Source organism: Jaculus jaculus, chromosome 1 (genome assembly GCF_020740685.1).
Source record: "Jaculus jaculus isolate mJacJac1 chromosome 1, mJacJac1.mat.Y.cur, whole genome shotgun sequence".
NCBI classification, from domain to species: domain Eukaryota; kingdom Metazoa; phylum Chordata; class Mammalia; order Rodentia; family Dipodidae; genus Jaculus; species Jaculus jaculus.
The window spans coordinates 23,376,792-23,397,990 of NC_059102.1; the positions used below are offsets into that span (position 1 = coordinate 23,376,792).

At 36.4% G+C, this 21,199-nt stretch overlaps 1 protein-coding gene across 2 annotated transcripts in view; it reads right to left on the reverse strand.

The window, feature by feature from the left end:
• Nucleotides 1–226: 226 nt before the first annotated feature.
• The window catches only part of Shoc2 (SHOC2 leucine rich repeat scaffold protein), an 89,840-nt gene continuing 68,867 nt past the window's right edge, over nucleotides 227–21,199 (reverse strand). For both annotated transcript variants that reach the window (XM_045140228.1, XM_045140233.1), the window contains exons 4-9: nucleotides 14,336–14,466; nucleotides 6,401–6,589; nucleotides 5,533–5,655; nucleotides 4,038–4,175; nucleotides 3,618–3,735; nucleotides 227–2,279 (exon numbers count right to left, since the gene is read on the reverse strand). In XM_045140228.1, the coding sequence (XP_044996163.1) occupies nucleotides 2,071–2,279; nucleotides 3,618–3,735; nucleotides 4,038–4,175; nucleotides 5,533–5,655; nucleotides 6,401–6,589; nucleotides 14,336–14,466 (908 nt within the window). In that variant the 3' untranslated portion in view covers nucleotides 227–2,070. The remainder of the gene's footprint in view (nucleotides 2,280–3,617; nucleotides 3,736–4,037; nucleotides 4,176–5,532; nucleotides 5,656–6,400; nucleotides 6,590–14,335; nucleotides 14,467–21,199) is intronic.

The window sequence follows — 21,199 nt, forward strand, 5'->3', positions numbered from 1 at the left end:
AAGTCAGATGCAATGTTTACATGTAACATTACTTCTACATTTAAGACTGCAATCATTTTACACTTTAACTATAACATAAATTAATGTAGGGGAAAATGTTTTTAAAATTACAACTATTAGATGCTTAGATTACTACTCTTAAAGTTTTAAGTTTCATCATCTTAATATCTAAATACACCTAGATATGAGGGTTAAAGAAACAAATGACACACAGACACACTCTAGGTAGAGCTGTAATAAACAAATTCCTTTTATAAACATTTTAACTGAAAAGCCACAGTAGATGGAAAAGGAAGAAAGGATATTACTTGGTAAAATCCAGTGACATCTACAATAGTTTTACAGCACATTTAAGCATTCTAGAGTTTTAAATCTTTACCTGCCTCCCATTTCTTAGTTGCTTCTTCTTAGAAATTTGCCAATTAGGAATACAGATTTGATTTCAAACCTTGTCCTGAATTTGAATGCCAGGAAAAGCCAAAGTCCAAATTTTATCTTAATATTATAATTTTAATTTAAAAAATAGTTGTTTAGGACACAAAGCCCAGCAACATAGAAGAAAACCCAAAGCAGCAATCTGTAATTATATATACTAGTTGTTCAAGACATGATTTTAGAATGGTATCTAGAATGCACTTGCTCTGTGAGTCTCCTCAATAATTAAACTGACTTAGACCAATACTACCAAAGTAAGAGCACTACATAAGGGGCACACATTTACAATTCTGCTAGTCTTAAAGGCAGTAAAGCAAAAGAAAATAGCATCAAATAGTACATGCACATCTTACATAACTTCCACGGAACTACCAATGGCTTCTACACAATGTGTCTCTTTTCAATAACTGTATTACCAGCTACCAAGAAAGGAAAGATGAGATTAAAAGTAATGGTACTGAACTGAATTGTTTGAAGCCAGTGCCCCATATGTGGGGAAAGTGCATTTAGTTCAGCAGCGATACAGCCCAGTGTGAAGATATTGTGCTTAGACACAGATATTCCAGAACAGAAAGATGTATGAGGCAAGTCAAGATATGAAACCATAGAACACTGTTAAATAACCTTGAAACGCAGATATTGCAGTCTTCAAAGACATTCATTTCATTGTACAAGGATAGGGAGAAATCTTTAAAGTTACCTATTGTAGTTTATGATATAATAAATACATATCTATATAGCATTGTATATACATATATAGAATGTGTGTTATGTGTAATTTATTTATTTGCCAAATTTTTCTGTTAATTTTTGTGGATCTGCAACATTTAGGAATGGAAAAAATAACTCCAACAACAAAACCATTTTATCACAAGTTTCTGTTCCCCCCAAATTAAGAAAACATTTATATTAGGACAGGTCTCAACAACCCCCAACCCAGACTGACTTTAGATAACTTTGTCTCACAGTTCATCACAGAAGCAAAATTAATAGAATTACAGGTTTCTGAGTGCACATTTTCTTTTGCCAGTTGTTTCTTTAATATTTAAACTAGCTGATGAAATTCTTTAACAGAGGATATGAACTGTATATTTAACTGATTAAAACAGAGCAAATCAAAACAAATAAAAATCCAGTGATTTACTCTGACTGTAAACAATATATAAAATTTAAATTTCAAATTTCAAAATAAGTTAAAAGAAAAATTCTACCTTCAGGGCCTACAATACTATAAAGATCTGACAACTGGTAAGGGAAAAATGTATATGAAAAGTTGCGACGAAATTTTTGGCCCATATTTTTCCTTATAAAAAGAAAAGCATATATCTTACTATACTACCTCTGTCCCTTAAATTTAATAACTGCATCATTTGTTGGCATTTTTTTAAGCAAACTGGCATTATCAGATTATAAAAAGAAAAATATCCATCAAATTTAGCAAAGAAAACTTATATAAGCCTTTTTTTACAGAATTAAAAAAAATCTAAATGGCTATGATTCCTCTATTAGCAGAAACACATAATGCAGTCCTTATAAATCTGCCATATATCAATATCTACACAGAGATACAGATATAGATAGGAAATATTAATGGCAGTCTATTTTTGAACAGTGTGTGGGACCAGCAGATTTGTATCAGACCATGGCACGATACGGACCCTGCATCTTTAAGAACTGAATGATGAAGGAAGGCCCTCCAGCAACAATTTGAGGTGGAAGATGACTGAGTGGACAGTTCTCAATACTCATGATTGAAAGCTTGCTGCAGAGAGCCAGCTCAAAGGGAAGGCTGTGCAGGTTGGGGTTGTCATTCAAATACAGTTCTTCTAGGTTCTCCAGTGTACCTGTTTGGGAAATTAAAAAAAAAAAATTCAATTATTCTTGTTTTTAGTAAGTTACTATTTTAAAAGTTTGACTGGACATATCCTGAGTATTACATGCAAATAACAACTTCCAATCTTGAAAGTTCAAGACCCATAAACATTAACAGAAATTTGGCAAATAAATAAATTACACATAACACACATTCTATATGTGCGTATACAAAGTTTTATAATAACTAATCTCTGCTCACTACCTTCTTTTAGTTTTAAAATACTTTCGTGTGGATCTCAAACTTTGTTTCATATCCAAATCAACTGAGCTTATGATTAAAAAAACAAAAACCCAGGTCATACTCCATAGCACCAAAATCAGTAACTCTTCCTTTATGATTGCTTTTAAGCTTGAGCAGCTTTTTGAAAACATGCCATCTTTAGAGATCCTGTTTGGGCATCTTGTTGTTCACATATGGATTTTTAATCTTCTAGAAAAGAATTTATTATATATTGAGGGCCTATAGTCACTTTTCTGTTACTGACAGTATAATGATTTTTCATTACTAATACATTTCTCCTGCAGACAGTTGTTACTTGTTATAAATCACATTAGTAAGTAAATCAAAAATCAATTTTTTGAAGCCTTTAAAAAAAATTTTTTAAGACTATCATAGGATAGTCATGCTTTGTGAGCAAATTTCTCAAGTAATTACATGAGCCCAGCTGGAAAATGATGCTAGAACTTTAAGTAGAAAGTTGTCTTATGTGTTCTCAATGTATTTTGCATGTGTATGTATGTGGCATATATGCATGTTTGTATGCTCATGAGTGTGAGCACATATGCATGCACATATATACATGTGAAGGAAAGTAGCATCTTCTGCAACCGCTCCCCACTTTATTTCTTGAGACATGGTCTCTGTTGAACTGGGAACTCAGTGATTCAGCTACAATGGGTGGCCAACAAAACCTTGAGATCCTTCTGACTCAGCTTCCCCAGTGTTGGGGATTATAGGCGTGTGCCATCACACCTGGGTTTTACATGTGTGCTGGTGATCTAGTCTCAGGTCCTCACGCTCGAATGACAAGCACTTTTACCAGCTGACTAATCACTCTAGCCCATATTCTCTACTTTTTTTACTTTGTATTTGTGTGTTTGTGTATTGAGGGAACACACCTGTGTGTGCTTACATAAGGAGACCAGAGGTAGACTTCCTCAGTTGCTCTCCACCTTATTTTTTGAGATGGTCTTAAGCCTAATATAACTTGAGTTTACCAAAAAGCAAATTTGTCAAACATCTCTGAAATTGTTTCAAAGCACAAGAACAAATTACTAATAGAGTTTAACCGTCCAAGGGGTCATACCAATTTCCTCGGGAAGATGAGTAAGTAGGTTTTCTCCAAGTCCGAGATGTGTGAGATTGGTAAGGTGACCAATGCCTCTGGGAAGAGTGGTCAGCTGGTTGTTTGTCAAGACTAATTTCTAAAAGATTATCAAAATAAAACAGTTACATATATTTTTCCTGAAACTGGTATAAACTTAAGATAACTTATGAAGACTAGAACTTTTTTCTGTGTTGCATAAGACTAACTTGGTAAAATACAATCTTTTCTCTCAAAAGATATTTGTTAGAACAAAAGCAGACAAGTTTTACCTTTGCTTAACCTAACTTTAACATAAACATTTTTATAGTCTAAGAATTAAACCAAAATCTTAAGAAAATGTGGAATGAGTTCCAAAACCTTTCATCATACAATGAGAAAGCCATCAAGATAATGGTTTACCTGTAAATCCTTAAGATAAGCAATTTCATTTGGCAAGGATTCCAATTTGTTCTCTTCTAGATCCAACTCTCGTAATTTCCTAAGGTTTCCAAGACCATGGGGAAGCTTCTTTAGAAGATTGTTTGATAATATTAGAACCTACAGAGAAATGATTGATAACAATTAGCAACTCACAAGATGACATTATATTGTTGTGTGGCTTAAAATTTATCAAACAATGTTAATTTCCTTAAAAAGTGAATATTAAGGGAAACATTTAATTATAAACCACATTAAATATTTTACTTATTATTCTAAAGAAAATTTAGACCCACTATAGTTGCTGGAAAGAGATTTTTTATTTAGTGATGTAAAAACTAATGAAAGGAAGTAATCTGAACTGAATTACAAGAAGCAAAAACTATTTGTACTAATTGATAGAGTTAATGCATTATGACAGAGAACAATTATGAATGTGTAATACGAGATTTTTTTATTTAAAACTCTTTTTAAAATTTTTTTTGTTCATTTTTATTTATTTATTTGAGAGTGACAGAGAGAGAAAGAGGCAGGTCGAGAGAGAGAGAGAGAGAGAGAATGGGCACGCCAGGGCTTCCAGCCACTGCAAATGAACTCCAGACGCGTGCGTCCCCTTGTGTATCTGGCTAACGTGGGTTCTGGGGAACTGAACCTTGAACCGGGGTCCTTAGGCTTCACAGGCAAGTGCTTAACCGCTAAGCCATCTCTGCAGCCCTATTTAAAACAATTTTAAATGCACTCACTTAAAAATGGTAAGAAACAGACTTACAACTAACTCCTGTGTCATCAACACACTATAGTCATTATTTGTGATAGTCTTATATTTCAAGGATTCTATAATATACTGACATTTATCTAAAGAACATGAATACACAATACCTTAGGAATAGTACATGTATGTACTGTTCTAGAAAACTCGATCAAAAATAGGAAAACTCTTGAAACTCAGAAACACAGGTAATCATTCTTGACTAAAAATGTAAGAGCAAGATAGATCTTTAATTATGGGAAAGATTTTTAAAAGAAAAAATTAAGAGGCTGAGAAAAAAATATTCTAGATACCAAGAATAGGGCTAAACACACAGAATAGAAATATGGATACCACATTCCCAACAAATAGGTGGGTGGTTAGGATAAAAATCAGGCTGAAATCATACCATAAAGTTTCTGAATGCCAATATAAGGAATAAGTAATTATTTTTGCAAATCATGTTACATTTCTTTAAAAGAGTTAAGGAAAAAGTTTTAAATACACTAAGGTTTAGAGATTTCAATGATTCTTTACAGTAACATTTAAACCTATGAGCTATTAATGGGTAAGCATAATTCAGAAATTTTAGAATTAAACCTCTATTAACTAATATAAACACCTCACAGCTCTAATTATGATCATTTCTAATTACTCCATTCACCCAAATAAAAACTGCTGTGTTAACTTGAAGCTTTGTATGATAATTGTTCATCTATGTTCACTCACCTCAAGAGAAACGAGACCAGATACATCCTCTGGGATCTTTGTGAGCTGATTAGTGGCTAAATTCAATTCTACCATACTGGTCCAAGTTCCAAAATCCAAAGGAAGTGATGTTAACTGATTGTCCTGGCAACGGCAAAAAGAAGCATCCCAGGTAGAACCATAGAAACAAAGTTCCCATTTGGAAAAAAAAAATCTTAGAAAATTTTATTCCCCTTAAATCATCTAACTATGGAAAGAAAGGAAAATCAATTAAAAACCCTGAGCTCCCAAAGTTAAGTAGGCAAGTGCTTTAACCACTAGGCCATGTCTCCAGCCCCCAAAGTTTTAAGTCAAGAAATTAGACTTTTATTTTGGGATCAAACAGAAAGCTTTCTTTTTAAGTGGGTATTTATTTATTTATTTATTCATTTGGTTTTTTGAGGTAGGGTCTCACTCTATCTAGCCCAGGCTGATTTAGAATTCACCATGTAGTTTCATGCTGACCTCAAACTCATGGTAATGCTTCTACCTCTGCCTCCAGAGTGCTGGGATTTAAAGGCGTGTGCTACCACACCTGGCTTTAAGTGGATGTTTATAATGAAATTGAAAAATATGCAGAGAAACAACCTGAAATTTCAAAGATCCTAGAGATAATGTTTTGTCTATTTTACAATAATGTTCAGAAAACATTGAGTAAAATATGAATGTTCAAATGGAAGAAGACAGTAGCACAAAAGGAAAACCAAGAGTTTAGGAATTACAGAGATGCTGAGCAGTAAAGTAGGAAACAAAAAAAGGGGAGGGGGGGCTCCTGGTAACATTTACCTAAAACTTCATCTCCAAAGGCCATGAAATGGTAAACTATCCCCCAAAACAAACAGATGCTTACCTTCATATTGAGCTTACTTAATACTTTTGCTCTGGAGAAAATTCCAAATGGTATTTTGTTGATTCGATTGTGTTCCATGTTGAGGGAATAGATGGTAGAAAACTGGGATGGACCACCCACAGGATATAACTGGAAGCAATTTCTAGCTAGGGTCAAACTATTCAATTTTACAAGACTGGATAAAAGACTCTGTAAAGAAAAAAAAAAGCATAAAATTTAGAACTGGAAGGAGACTTATTTTGAATACAACAGCAGTTCGAACCACAAACTCTTAAAATAGCTTTGCAGGAAACAAAATGGTAGACCAGTTAGATGGGTTCTATGATCCCCTCATCTTCAAAGCTGTTGCCATGGCTTGTAAGACGGGGAGGAGGGGCGTCACTGTAATCAAATTTCCAGAATGCACAAGAAATAGGAAATTATCCTGACTCTTATTCTTTGGTCTTATTTTATTTAAAACACTCTATATAGTAAAGAAAACATGACTGTAGTGTGAAATGTTCTACAGTGGCCAGACACACATGGCCTGAAGCCAGCTCTGCCATGTACTATGTGATCAATCCTATCTAGGTCTTAGTTGTATACCCATTTCTAAATTACTAAGATTAACAATTTTTGGCACTGAATAAGGTATTGTTCAACAGTTTAATGATCCTTTAGGAAAATTACATTCCATAGATTAAATTTATTAATATTGTATGTCACTTTTCTATGCTATTAAATCTAAAAATGTTAACTATCAAAAAAAAACCAAAAAACAAAAAACCGGGGTCCTCAGGCTTAACAGGCAAGCGCTTAACCGCTAAGCCTTCTCTCCAGCCCAAAAGTACAATTTTTAAAACCATTTTTAATTACACTTTATGAAAGAGGTAAGATTTAAAAAAAAAAGAAAAGAAAAGTATCTATCAAAAGTGTTCATTGAGTATGTAACTCCATCTCCCCTAACTTAGCTTTCTACTATGCAAGCAAAGTACTAAATATATAAAAGAAATTCTGGCATAAAATTGAACCTTACTTAAATCAAGTAAACTGATATGAAAATAGTATAAATTGCTCATCTTCAGTAATAAATTACATAGAATAGGCTCTTCCTCTTCAAAGTCTGCGTCAAGGAAGGTAAAAATCAGCATCCCATGTGGCCTGCCAGAAATTTTAGGCTGTGGGCACATACCCAAAGAATCATAACATTTATTGCAACAAGACTCACTAGTGATTCCTATGTTCATTAACACAAGAAACTCTGTATATGCTAATAAAACTACCTTTTAATATAGAAAGAGACTTTGAGCCAGATACTTTTCTGAACCTTAGTTTGTTAATTTGTTGAAATAATGATGCCATATAGACTGTAGTGAAGTTATAAATCTCTTTTCAATTTACATGCAAAAGAAAAGAATAATAGAATAACTAGATATACAGAAAGGTTGGGATGAGATCTTAAAGGGGGAAAAAAACCCTTAAGACTTCAGAGTAAAAAAGAAATCTGGAATGAAGCAAAAACTTAAGCAAAAAGAAATGAACAGCTGTGGGGTATGTTTTGGTTCAAGCTTCAAGTTGTCTACCATGACAAACTGCAGACAGTATGTCAGTCAGTACAGTTGGCAAGGTCAGGTATGAAATAACTACACAACTGAAGGAATAGATACAGACTAAATTGAAACTTGTGCTCTATACTGAATATTAAGAAAGTACTTTTACCAGTCATCTTACATTAGAATTGTGCTTAAGAAACCCCTGTATCAAAGTCAATTCAAGAAAAATGTTTTTAGTCTATTTAATTGAAAATAAAGCTTTACTGAATCTCATGGCAAAAAGTCATGCTTAAATTGACTTTCTGTATTGAATTACATTCTCTGTGGCAAAATGTCACTGTCTGCGATACTATGAAAGCACAACAAGAAAACTCTTTAGTCCTTCATTTCTTATGTCACATTGTAAATATGGGAGGGAGTGGTTCCCAATCTATCTTCTGCTAGCAGTTTTGCTGAGTTAATTATATACTCAATCTATATCTTGTACTTTCAGAAATATAAATAATCATAAATTTGGCACAAAACTTTAACTTTTCTTATTCCTTATCCAACAAGAACACCTCCCAAAATAGTAGGACTGTACTGAAGATTAAATAATACCTGTATAGCTCTTAGCCTCATGCCTTGAACATATGTGCTTAAAGTTTTTTTCTTTATATGTCTAAATTAAAGCTGGTCCATTTTCTGAGGTCTTCAAGGAAAAACTTAGTTCTTTTACCAGCTTTAATTTCAAAAATATAACAAGCTGACACTGAAACATAATTTCCTTACCTAACTTAGCTTGAATGTCTCATAAGTGCAAATTGATTTTATTGTTCTCCTTGCTGAGCTTATTTTACAAACACAATTACACATTTGCATTAAGAATATGCTACTTCACAAGCTGGGCATGGTGGCACACACCTTTAATCCCAGCACTCGGGAGGCAGAGGATCACCAAGAGTTCGAGGCCACCCTGAGACTACATAATGAATTCCAGGTCAGCCTGAGCCAGAGTGAGACCCTACCTTGAAAAAAAGAAAAGAATATGCCGCTTCTGGAGCTAGGGAAATGGCTCAATGGGTAAAGTGCTTATTGTGCAAAGATAAGGACCCGAGTTCAGAACTCAAGGTGCTATGTGTAAAAAACAAATGTCTTGGCTGCTTCTTGTGGCACATGCCTTTAATCCCAGCATTTGGGAAACAGAGGTAGGAGGATCGCTGTGAGTTCAAGGCCACCCTAAGACTACATAGTTAATTCCAAGTCAGCCTGGACCAGAATGAGACCCTACCTCAAAAAACCTAAATAAATAAATAAATAAATGTCTTCTCATATATTATTACTAACATGGACCAGCATCAGTTAATTATAAGTCATTATAAATATTAATAGTAGAGACTAGGAGGGGGAAAGAAGGAAGGGGACAAAAAGGCCTTGGGAGTAGAGGAAGGGGAGATGGGGAAAATACACAAAATTAAGGGCAACATGAATCAATCCCATAGAAATCTTCTGGGATACTGTTCTATAATTCATTAACCTCAACAAGGGGAAGGGGCAACCTGAACAGAACAGCCCCTTAAAAGGTGGAGAAAGCATAACTCTAAAACCATGGGCTCTGGCTTATAATTCCCAGGGACAGAATTGGGTTCCTCCCACAGTGAGTTGTTGTTCAGGGAGATTCAACAAGGTCCCCAAAATAATACAGGTCATTGCCAAAGCATTAGGTTACCTGTAAGAGCTATGAGATAAATCCTTAGTGCTGAAGACACCACAGCCTTTGGCCACAGGACATTAAGTGAACATGCTGGAACAGAGAGGGAATCCAGTCACCTCCCAGCTAGCCCTCATAGTGATGGAAAGTGCTATGAAAGCAGCTGGAGAATAATGGTTGCCAACAGACTGAATAAGCAGGAAATCCTGCCAGATACAAAATCAACCAGCCTAGCAAGAAGTATACACTTGTGTAATAGTGGCACACAGCAGATGCAGGTAACTAACTGCTCATGGATAGGACATGAGACATACTTAGTGGGGGAGAACTCATATCTGATTCAGGAAACCAAACCAGATTCCCTAAAAAAGGAAACAATAGACTTCAGAAAGAATCTCCACTGCTCGTTGGAAGAATGGACACACACATCAATAAGTCTCTAGAAGAACTAGACTTATCCCCTTTAATTCAAACTACTCTCACCTTTGGTTGGAGAATATGTTCAATCTTACAGATAGTAGAGAATACTAGGGAGAACCAGGATAGATCAATACATCAACTGATTGCCTATCATGAAATGAGTCACTGCCATCTCATTTGCCCAGGCCCAGAAGTCACTAGAGGAAGCAGTGACATGAATATTGTTCTCAAGGCTAGCCTGAAAACCAGTTCCAGAGATGGAAACAGACACTGTGGCCATTCAAACCTTATCAAAACAGAGATCTAGAGGCTATAGAGAAGCAACCCTAAGTTAGATACCTACCTTGCCAGCCAAGGCTCAGAGAACATTGCAGAACAGGGGATACAGCCAGGTGTGGTAGCACACACCTTTAATCCCAACACTCGGGAGGCAGAGGTAGGAGGATCACCATCAGTTTGAGGATACCTTGAGACTACATAGTTAATTCCAGGTCAGCCTGGGCCACCCTACCTCGAAAAACCAGGGGAAAAAAAAAAAAAAAAAAAAAAAGAAGAGGGGATACAAAGACTGAAAGAGCCAAAGGGTGGGTGAGAATAGCCTGAGGTAGTGTATCCCCCACCCCCAGAAACTGACTGAGGCCTCTTGGTCCCCACAATAAATACCAATAACCCCACCAAAGAAGACCCTCAGCAGAACTGGGAAAGAGATAAAGAAGGAAGTGAGGCCTAAGAATATAACCTTTTTACTTAAAAAAATCAATAAATAATAAAAACTAAACTAAAACAAAAAGAGCCAGATGTGCCAGTGGGTACCTGTATATTCTAGCCCTGCAGAAGAGAAAATAAGGAATCTGTAGAGCTCACTGGCTAGTGTCACTGAACCTGTGAGCACTAGGCTCAGCAAGAGACTAAGATTCTATCTCAAAGAATAAGGTGGAGAGTGACATTTGCTATTGAATTCTGGCCTAGAAACACACACACACGGAATATGCTACTTCAACAGCATAGACAACTTTTAAATAAGATTTAGTAATTTTCATATTTGGACCAGGCCAGTCAAAATTCTCCCCTATAGCATCTCTATTTGAAAATAAATCTATTCAAATATACACCTGTATACATAATCATACGATCTTCCTTGTTCAGATGGAAGAGAACTGTCCTTTTATAATCTTATCAAAATTAAAATGACTTCTCTCTCTCTCTCTCTCAAATAAAAAAATAAAATAAAATTTTAAGAGCAAAACAGGCTGGAGTGATGGGTTAGTGGTTAAGGCCTTTGCCTTCCATGCCTAAGGACTCAGATTTGATTCCCCAGTACCCTGTTGCACACAGTGGTGAGAGAGTCTGGGGTTTGCTTGCAGCGGCTAGAGGCCTTGGCATGCCCATTCTCTCTCTATCTTTGTCTTTCTCTTCCTCTCTCAAATAAATACATGAAAGCAAAATGACAACCCTAAAACAGATGTGTATAACATCTTCCAAAACTCAGGAAACATTGTTGAAGAGGGGACAAAACAATATGAGTCACAAGAAGTGGAGCCATACTTTGGGGCACTATGTTCCCATCATGAACTGGTACCTTCATGACTTCATAGTAGTTACCAAGAAACTTTCACTGTTCTGATCCCATCAACATTTTGAAATGGAGGTTGGAGGAGGACAAAAGGAATGAAGCAACAAAACAAGGGAAGGACAACATTGAAACAGGAGGTTCCTCAGTGAATGAGGGTGTGTGGGACAGGGGACAAAAGAATGTGACAGGACAGGAACACAATGAAATTACAGTATGTTCATGTATGAAATCTTTCAGCTAAACAAAAGAAAATGGGGCTGGAGAGACGTCTCAGTGGTTGAAACTTGCTTACAAAGCCTAAAGGTTCAAATTTGATTCCCCAGTTGGATGCACACACTGGCCCATGCATGTGGAGTTTTGTGGGCAATGGAGACCCTGGCATGCCCCTCCTCTCTCTCCTTGCAAATAATTTTTTGTGAAAAGTAAAATTAGGGTTTACTACTCCCATGCCTACAGCACGTAATCTGTTGGCATAAATTGCAAGGAAGGAGGATGAACAGGTGAAACACAGACGACTTTAAGGTAATAAATTTCTTTCGTGCAATATTGTAACTGTGGAGATATGCTATTATAAGCTAGTCTAAATAAATATAATGTACAACAGCAAAAGTACACCCTAATATAAACTATGTGCTTCATGTGATCATCATGTGTCCACATAGCTTCATCAGCTATGTTGTAACAAGTCAGGGGATGGATATAAAGAAAATCTTTACTATCATGTCTCAATTTTGCTAAGCCTACAACTTACCTTTAAAAAAGAAATTGTTACTTATTTCAGGTATATGCTGTGTAAGAAAGTAATCACTTCTCACAAAGTTTAATCCTAATAGCCCAATAATTATTATTTTCCTCCGTTGACACTAAACTGTTCATAAATTCATATATTTCTCATTTTTAAACTTTGCAAAGACCCAGTCTTTATATGTAAGCAAATAAGCAGTTGAACTTGAGTTCACAAACTACACCCAAAGAGAACATCTCCTTGGAACTTAGCTGAGCACAGCAGCACACACCTGTAATACCAGCACTGAGGGAAAAGCTAAGGTAGGAAAACTGCTGAAAGTTTTGTTAGTCTGAGCTATATAGTGAGTATTACATCAGCAAGGCTACAAAGCAAAAACAAAATGAAAACAACAACAAAAGAACTAATTAATTTAATGCGCTAAGTACCCTATGATCAATGACTCACCATTAGAAGAGCGTAAGACTAAACAGTACAACCTCACTCCCTTTCAATACTGTGAATTAACACTCTCACGGGACAAAACTCCAGAGTCTAGTTCTTGGGGCAGTTCCTGACATCTGTGAAACTTATTTCTTATTCCAGTTAATTTCTACCAACAGTACTGCATTTGTTACAGTAAGGTACTGTCATGGTAGTGTTATTAAAGTGGCCTATCCTAGAAACTGCAACTGTGGGAAACATCTTTATAGTGTAACCAAACTATTTCCTGAAGACAGAGACAAACTAATACTAGCCAACTTAACAGATGCTGCTTTTTATTTTTTGTCCATCCAGGAAACAAGTCAAATGAGATTACTCATATTATACATTAATCGATACAAATCTACATAGTTATATCTACTCAAATGGTTCTTCATGTATCTGGCTCCAACCTGAAGTACATGAAAGTGTATACACACACACACACAACACACACACACACTTACATATACACCCCCCAAACCTATCAATAGCCAAACTGTAAAAAGACCACTTAGGAAAAGACTCTGCAAAGCTCAATCTGTGACTCCAGTCTTCACTTGTCAGGATACTATAATATACATGAATAGACATAAGAAAACTGCTGAGTATGCAAAAATAGGATCATACTGTTTCAACAAAGGCAAGAATGAAATTGTAAATCACAATGAAGTCCACTATTTTGTACAGTAATTAGAGAAAGAAACAGAGCGTGGCTCCAGAACTCAATAAACAGGAGCTATCTTCTCCACTAGTGCTAGAAGGAAGCAAGAGAAGAGAGATCAAAGAAAAGGAGGGAGTATAAGTAAAATTGCCTTTAATTATGCAGAAAGATTATTTGAGTATTTTATCTGACACAATTCCTAAGTAAGTATTTTCCTAATAGAAGTAATATAATCCAAATTAAAACATCAGATTTGGTAATAATAAACTATATATAAAATTATGTATTTTTACATTTTAAAATTTTATATAGACCTTTGTATTTAAGCAAATGGCTTAAATACTTAGAAAACACTGGCACCATTTAACAAACTCATCTTTAGAGTCAATTTGTAACAAATGTTTTTACAGGTCAAACATCTCTAATCTGAAAAAACCTGAAATGTTCCAAAACCAGACACATTCTGAACATCATACAGTAAAACAATATTCAGGTCACAAGACAGTTGCAGTCAATTCTAATCTTGAACTCAGGGCAAACTTCCTACCTCCACCTACCGAGGAGGTGTGTGCCACCACACCTGGCCTTAGCAGTTTTTATTGTCGCTTTTAGGCCTACAGGGCATTGCAGCACACTGAGTTTTTTCCCTGCTCCATATACAATAATAATTAATAAATAATAATAATAAGCTGCTGTATCCATTCTTCCCTCTTTAGAATTTTTATTTCAGTGGTGGCTATATGCCCAAGCATATTATTTAAACACTTTCAGGCACTAAATTATTGGCTCAGCTGTAAGACTGATGAGTTTTCTCTTCAGTTACCTTGTTTTCTCTAAAACACTTCTTACCTCAGGTAAAGTAGAAATGTTATTGTTCTCTAAATTTAATTCTTCAAGTGCACTGCATTTTGCTAATGATCTGGGTATTGCTGACAATCTATTGTATCTCAGGCCAAGACGATTTAAACTGGATAGGTTTCCTGTAAGTAAAAGAAAAAGGAATCTTACACAAAATATGATAAACATCTTAGAGAGGCTATCCACTGGAGATTTATGGATTATTTTGAAGCACTACTTCAGCTAGGTGTTTAACTTCCAGACCCAGGGACTAGTGTTAGAAAAACAATGGAGTATACAGCTATAAATTGATTTTTAAATAGAAAACACTGGCACTATTTAACAAACTCATCTTTAGAGTCAATTTGTAACAAATGTTTTTACAGGTCAAACATCTCTAATCTGAAAAAACCTGAAATGTTGCAAAACCAGACACATTCTGAACATCATACAGAAATATACCTACAATATTAAGGCTCTCTAAGCATACCTAAGGTGAACATATATAATCACTGCTGAATAAATGAAAATAGCTATCTTAAGGAATAAGGTTATCTACTGTCATGAAAGATTCAAATCACATTTAATTTCCCAAGAAATATGTGTAACTTTGTTGTAATATTCTACTTTAACATTTTATTTATTCCTTTGAGAGAGTGAGAGAGAGAAGAGAGAGAAAAGGGGAGATAGAGAATGGGCATGCCAGGGCCTCTAGGCATTGCAAACAAACTCCAGATGTATACATTACTGGCTTTATGCGGGGCTCAAACTCAGGTCCTTGGGCTTTGTAGGCAGTACCTAAACTGCTGAGCCATGTGTCTGACTCCTGTAGTGATATTTTAAAAGGTAACAGTAATAAGAATTTAGTTTAATGTACTTCTTGGTTATAACCAATTAATTTCTAACTGCAAATTGTAACTGCTGTTATGACAAGCTTGGGTGGGTCAGATTAAGAGTCAAATGTTGCCTTTACTTCTAAATTAAATGGATTTCCCCAAAGTCAGAAATTACAGAAATGGATGTCTAAAGCCATATGCACATTTTTTGAGACAAGTATTTTGAGGCATTTTCATCAACCTCTTGACATCTTGTTGCTTTCTTTTTGCCCTGTTCATTCTTCAAACAGCCGTTATATGATCAACTTTCTTTCTTAAATGAAACACTACTATATAATACTTAAAAAGAAATAATATTAGTTAATAGCATAAGAGGGCAGTAGTTTATGACCAAATTCTTACCTACCTATTATTCATCTGCTGTTCTTCTGAAGAAATTAGTGGCAAGTTCTTTAAGAAAATTAGTAACTAGAGCTATTTTTAAACCTCTACACTATCAAGGTAAGAATCAGCCATTGCAATAAAATTCTAATGAGTCTATACTGTAAGTCTAGCCAACTATAAGGAGAAAATTTTGGCAAGCATTTCCACTAGAACTGTTCCATAGGTGCATGAGGCTCATTTACATCATTTTCTGACAGTGGTGTGGGAAAATGGGCGTAAAAGATACCAAAGGAATAACTTAAAATATAGAAGCAATAAAAACTACCATTTAGCAAAGACAATTGAGCTTTCCAAACAAGATTTCACTAGCTTCTTTATGATTAACACATGGAAAATGTATCCATGTTCAAGAGACAAAACAAAACAAACAAACAAACAACAACAACAACAAAAAACCAGCACTAAGGCAACTTTCCAAAACACCAGAGAATGTACAGATTAAAGATAAGGGTAAAAGATAGTACTTGCTATTGTTACTTGACACTGTTATATCTTGACACTGAATGACCTAGGTAATAGTTTTATGTTTTAACTACATATGTTAAGGCTGTTTACATACTGGCCAAGAAATAGGAACAATTTAAGCATTCAATGACAGAAGACTAATTAAACTGGAGGTAGCTGGGCGTGGTGGCGCATGCCTTTAATCCCAGCACTCAGGAGACAGAGGTAGGAGGATCACCGTGAGTTCGAGGCCACCCTGAGACTACATAGTGAATTCCAGGTCAGCCTGGGCTAGAGTGAGACCCTACCTCGAAAAACCAAAAAATAAATAAATAAATAAAAGTGGAGGTAACATAGTATAATAGGAAATGAAAATATTTTATACCATTTAATTGGATAGTGACTTAACTCTCCCAGTCTGTTCTTCATTCATCAAGTGTAGATAATTCTTTATAATACAAAGACTGTTCTTCTAAGTTAGGTCTAATGTGGCTAAGATACTTAGGCACCAAGACAGTACATGGTCAATAAAAACTTTTGTTCTGTGGTTCAGCTACAAAATTATATCTCAGCATGTAATCCCCAGAATACTGGAGGCTGAAGCAAGCAGATCCAAAGCAGATCCTAAGTTCAAGACCAGCATGGGCAACATAGTGAAACGCTGGAACAACAACCAAAAAAAACTAAATAAAAACAAGTAAAAAAATTTAGGGCTGGAGAGATGGCTTAGTGGTTAAGCGCTTGCCTGTGAAGCCTAAGGACCCCGGTTCGAGGCTCGGTTCCCCAGGTCTCACGTTAGCCAGATGCACAAGGGGGCACACGCGTCTGGAGTTCGTTTGCAGAGGCTAGAAGCCCTGGCGCGCCCATTCTCTCTCTCTCCCTCTATCTGTCTTTCTCTCTGTGTCTGTCGCTCTCAAATAAAATAAGTTTAAAAAAAATTTAAATGTACATACATAACATGATGTGGGTTTACATATTAATTGAATAAAATAAAATAAAGCTGTATTTTTATAATCTCAACAATGTAAAAAACATACAGGCAAAAAGAAGAAAATGCATCAAAACTGAGTTATCTCTGCAATGGCAGAACTGTGGGTGGAAGATTATAATGTTTTCCCTTTTAAGTTTGTCTACCCTTTCCTTAATTTTCTATTGTGTTTTAAAATGTTTTAAATTTTACTAATTGTTTGAGAGAGAGAAAAAACAAAAACCCAGGACAGAGAGAGTGTGTATGAGCACACCAGGGCTTCCTGCCACTGATAACAAACTCCCAATACATGCATCACTTAGGGCATTTGGCTTGATGTAGGTACCTGGGAATCAAACTCAAGTCCTTAGGCTTTGCAGGCAAACACCTTAACAGCTGAGCCATCTCTCCAGCCCTCCCATAAAGTCTTTTAGAGTATAGCCTTTAATCCTAGAACAGGTCAATTTCAAAACTTTTACAAGGTAGGTATTAATACATCAAATTATACTTATTTTTTATTTTTATTTTATTTGAGAGAGAGAGAAACAAAGACAGAGAGAATCAGAGAATGAGAGCACCAGGGCCTTCAGTCATTGCAAACAAACTCCAGATGCATATGTGCCACTTTTGTGCATCTGGCTTATGTGGGTCCTGGGAAACTGAACCATGGTCCTTTGGCTTTGAAGGCAAGCACCTTAACTACTAAGCCATTCCTCTAGCCCCAAATTATACTTCTTTATAGAATGACCCTACCCAATTACTAGAGTCATAACTGAAGTTAATTCTGTACACATATATCTTGTGTTTTAATTTGTTTACAAGAATACAATATTCAAGAGAAAACATTTCAAATGAAATTGATATGGCTATTTCACTAAATTCAGCCATATAAATAAATATTTTTCAGCTGGAAGGACATGAGATAGCCTAGCAATGCAGATCAAAGGTAAGGAATGTCTACAGAGTATATGCCATTTGCATCTTGAAGAAAGCAGACAATTATCCATAAATTTTATCCTAAAATTTTCTTTTTTAAAAATTTATATTTATTTATTTATTTTGGTTTTTGGAGGTAGGGTCTCACTCTAGCACAGGCTGACCTGGAATTCTCTATGTAGTCTCAGGGTGGCCTTGAACTCATGGCAATCCTTCTACCTCTGCCTCATGAGTGCTAGCTAGGATTAAAGGTGTGTGCCATTATGCACAGTCCTATCCTAAAATTATCTAAGATAGTTTCTTCATAGCTAACTCCCTTAACTTTACACTCGATGACACAACCCAACTCCACCAACCTCAGGGGCAGGCTGCATGGATGTACCATAACACCAGGACAATAGTTCAAGAATCAAAGATGTCATACCAGTTACACATGGTAATTTCCATTTCTATGTCTCTTTACAGACCCTAGTGAGTTCTCTAGTGTCAGAATGCTGGTACAGAGCCAGTCAAATAATATACCCATTTGAGTATTACAGGAATCTCACAAGCACTGAAGTGCTAGACTGTATCCTAAAGCGTTTTATGTTATAGTGATACAGAATGGGAACAAGGTAGCTTTTTTCCTATAGGTAGTTAGCTAGGGCCTGGCCCACAGAAACACAGATGCCACCTTGCTTGCCCTGAGAGGACTGAACCTACATCTGATCCAGGTTAATCCAAGATGGCTGTAAGCAACTATTCCTCAGCATCAACTTCCTGTTCCTTTCTCAACTTTTTCTGGATTTAGCACCTGTGGGCTGGTTCTGCCTGAGTCAGCCTCTTTCCAAGGCTGTCACCCAATCAAGTTTCTTTCCACACATCTGAACATGGTGATGAGGCTCATTCTAAATGGATGTCTACTTCATATAAACATACCTGTGCAAGCCACTTAGCTTCTTCTCTAAAGGGTTCTTTCTCAGAGAGAAACCCTTCTCTGTATGAAGGAGATAGTCTCCATCTTCCCTCCTCCTTCTGGCATGGGAGCTTTGCTTTCTCTCTCAACTCTCCCGAAATTAAATCTCCTAGTTAACCTTTCTTAACTCTGTGTTTTCAATGTCTTGTTAATGTGGATAAGAACCCAAGACCTGGGATGGAAAGATGGCTTAGCTGTAGAAACACTTGCCTGGCAAGCCCAAGGATCCAGGTTCAATTCCCCAGTACCACATATGCCAGAGGCACATGGTAGCACATGCATCTGGACTTTGTTTGCAGTGGCTAGAGGACCTGGTATGCCCATCTATCCATATATTCTTTCCCACACACACGCACACATATGTACACATATACATAAATAAATAAAATATTAAAGAAGAGAACCCAAGACTTAAGAGTTGTTGTTTCTTAAGAGCTCTCTCCCAACTCAACGGAAAGGGATTTCCTAACACCAATTTTAGTCACTCCAAACCTGTCATCAAATTCTATGTCCTCAGAACACTTTTCTCCTCTGTCCCTACTCCAGCCCCTCTCTTGTCATCTTGAAATTATGATAGCTGGCTTTAAAAGTACCTTTTAGTACTTACTCCTATACCACAAAATGGTGGGGATAATTCTTTTTTTAATTTTAATTTTTTAAAATTTTCATTTATTTGTTGGAGAGCAACAGATAGAGAAAGAGGCAGAGAGAGAGAGAGAGCATGGGCGTACCAGGGCCTCCAACCACTGCAAACAAACTCCAGATGTGTGCATCCTCTTGTGCATCTGGCTAACATGGAATTGAGCCTCGAACCTGGGCCCTTACATTTCACAGGCAAGTGCTTAGCCGCTAAGCCATCTCTCCAGCCCATAATTCTACTTTTTAATCTTGTTACTGATGTAGGGGGAAAAAATTATACAACCACCCCCCCCCCCCCCCGTCACCAATATACCAAATGTAAGCAGTCTGCTACTTTCTAAGGCTTCCCATAATTGCACCCTATCTGCTGATCCAGATACTTAACATGTAAATGATACACAAACAGTGTCCAATTTAAGACAGCTGATCTATTCTTTTAGAAGCTTACTGTTACAAGTATTTATTACACTTTGATTACGAGTGGCCTAAGAGAAGTGTTAATGAAATGCTTTGTATGTCTGCCATGAGAAAGACAGTTTCCAGCAGGTTTAAGTTACTCTTACAAAGGAGGAATATCTTGGATAAAGGAGAATAAAGAAAAGATAAAGAATGAAAGCAAAGAAATGTAGAGTAAGATGTTCAGATATTGTACTGTGTGAGCTCATCTACATAAACTGAAGATATGAACTAAACTAAAAAAAATAGCATGGTGGCTTAAAGTTTTAGGCAGTCATCCAGTAAAGAGGGAAAAAAAAAATCAGCAATTACAGCTGTAATAAAGTTTTCTTGTTGCAACTAAATACCTGTCAGGAAGCAACTTAGAGAAGGAACGATTTACTTTGGCTCACAATTTGAGTGAGGGCATAGTGACAAATTGAATGGCTGCCCTGGGGCAGAAGAGGAAGCAGGACTGGGCTATAACCCTCAAAGTTAGTCCCTAGTGATCCACCTACTCCAGCTACACCTTACCTCATAAAGGTTTTACAATGTCCCAGAACACTGCCACCAATTAGGGATCCAGTGTTCAAAAAAATGAGCCCATGAGCCCTAACAAGACTTATCTGTGGTAATCAGTTTGAAGTTTAGCATGTGGCATATGAAGTGACATCAGAGTCACCAGCTCAGAGGCAGAAGGAGATCCAAGCTCAACTGGCTGCTCCCAAGAAATCCTCTTTCAGAGTCTTCATTAACTTTGTCCATTATCTTGCTTCCTCACAGACACAGAAGCATGCTTTACTCCTTCTTAGCTCTGTGCCACATGACTGTCCATACTGCTATGCTCATTGAATGCATCTTCTTCCATAGTCCACAACATTTGGTCCTGCAGCTTCCCTAGCCATTCAATCTCCATCTTAATGATCCTCTAGGGAAGTGAACTCATGGCAACATGATGTTTTCACCATAAATTGGCATTTAAACATATCTGGTCTTAAGTTGTTAACTGTTTCATAAATGGGTTTTCCTTCACTAGAATGAAAACCCTTTATGTAAGAGGTGTTGCTGTTCATTTCTCTTGCTACAGAATTTGCTTCAGTGCTAAACACATAGAAAACATTGACTTATACTTTTTATAAAGTAGGTATTCATTTGAGAGAGAAGGAGAAGGGGGAGATAAGGCAAGGGGAGGCCAGGGTTTCTTGTCATTGCAAACAAAC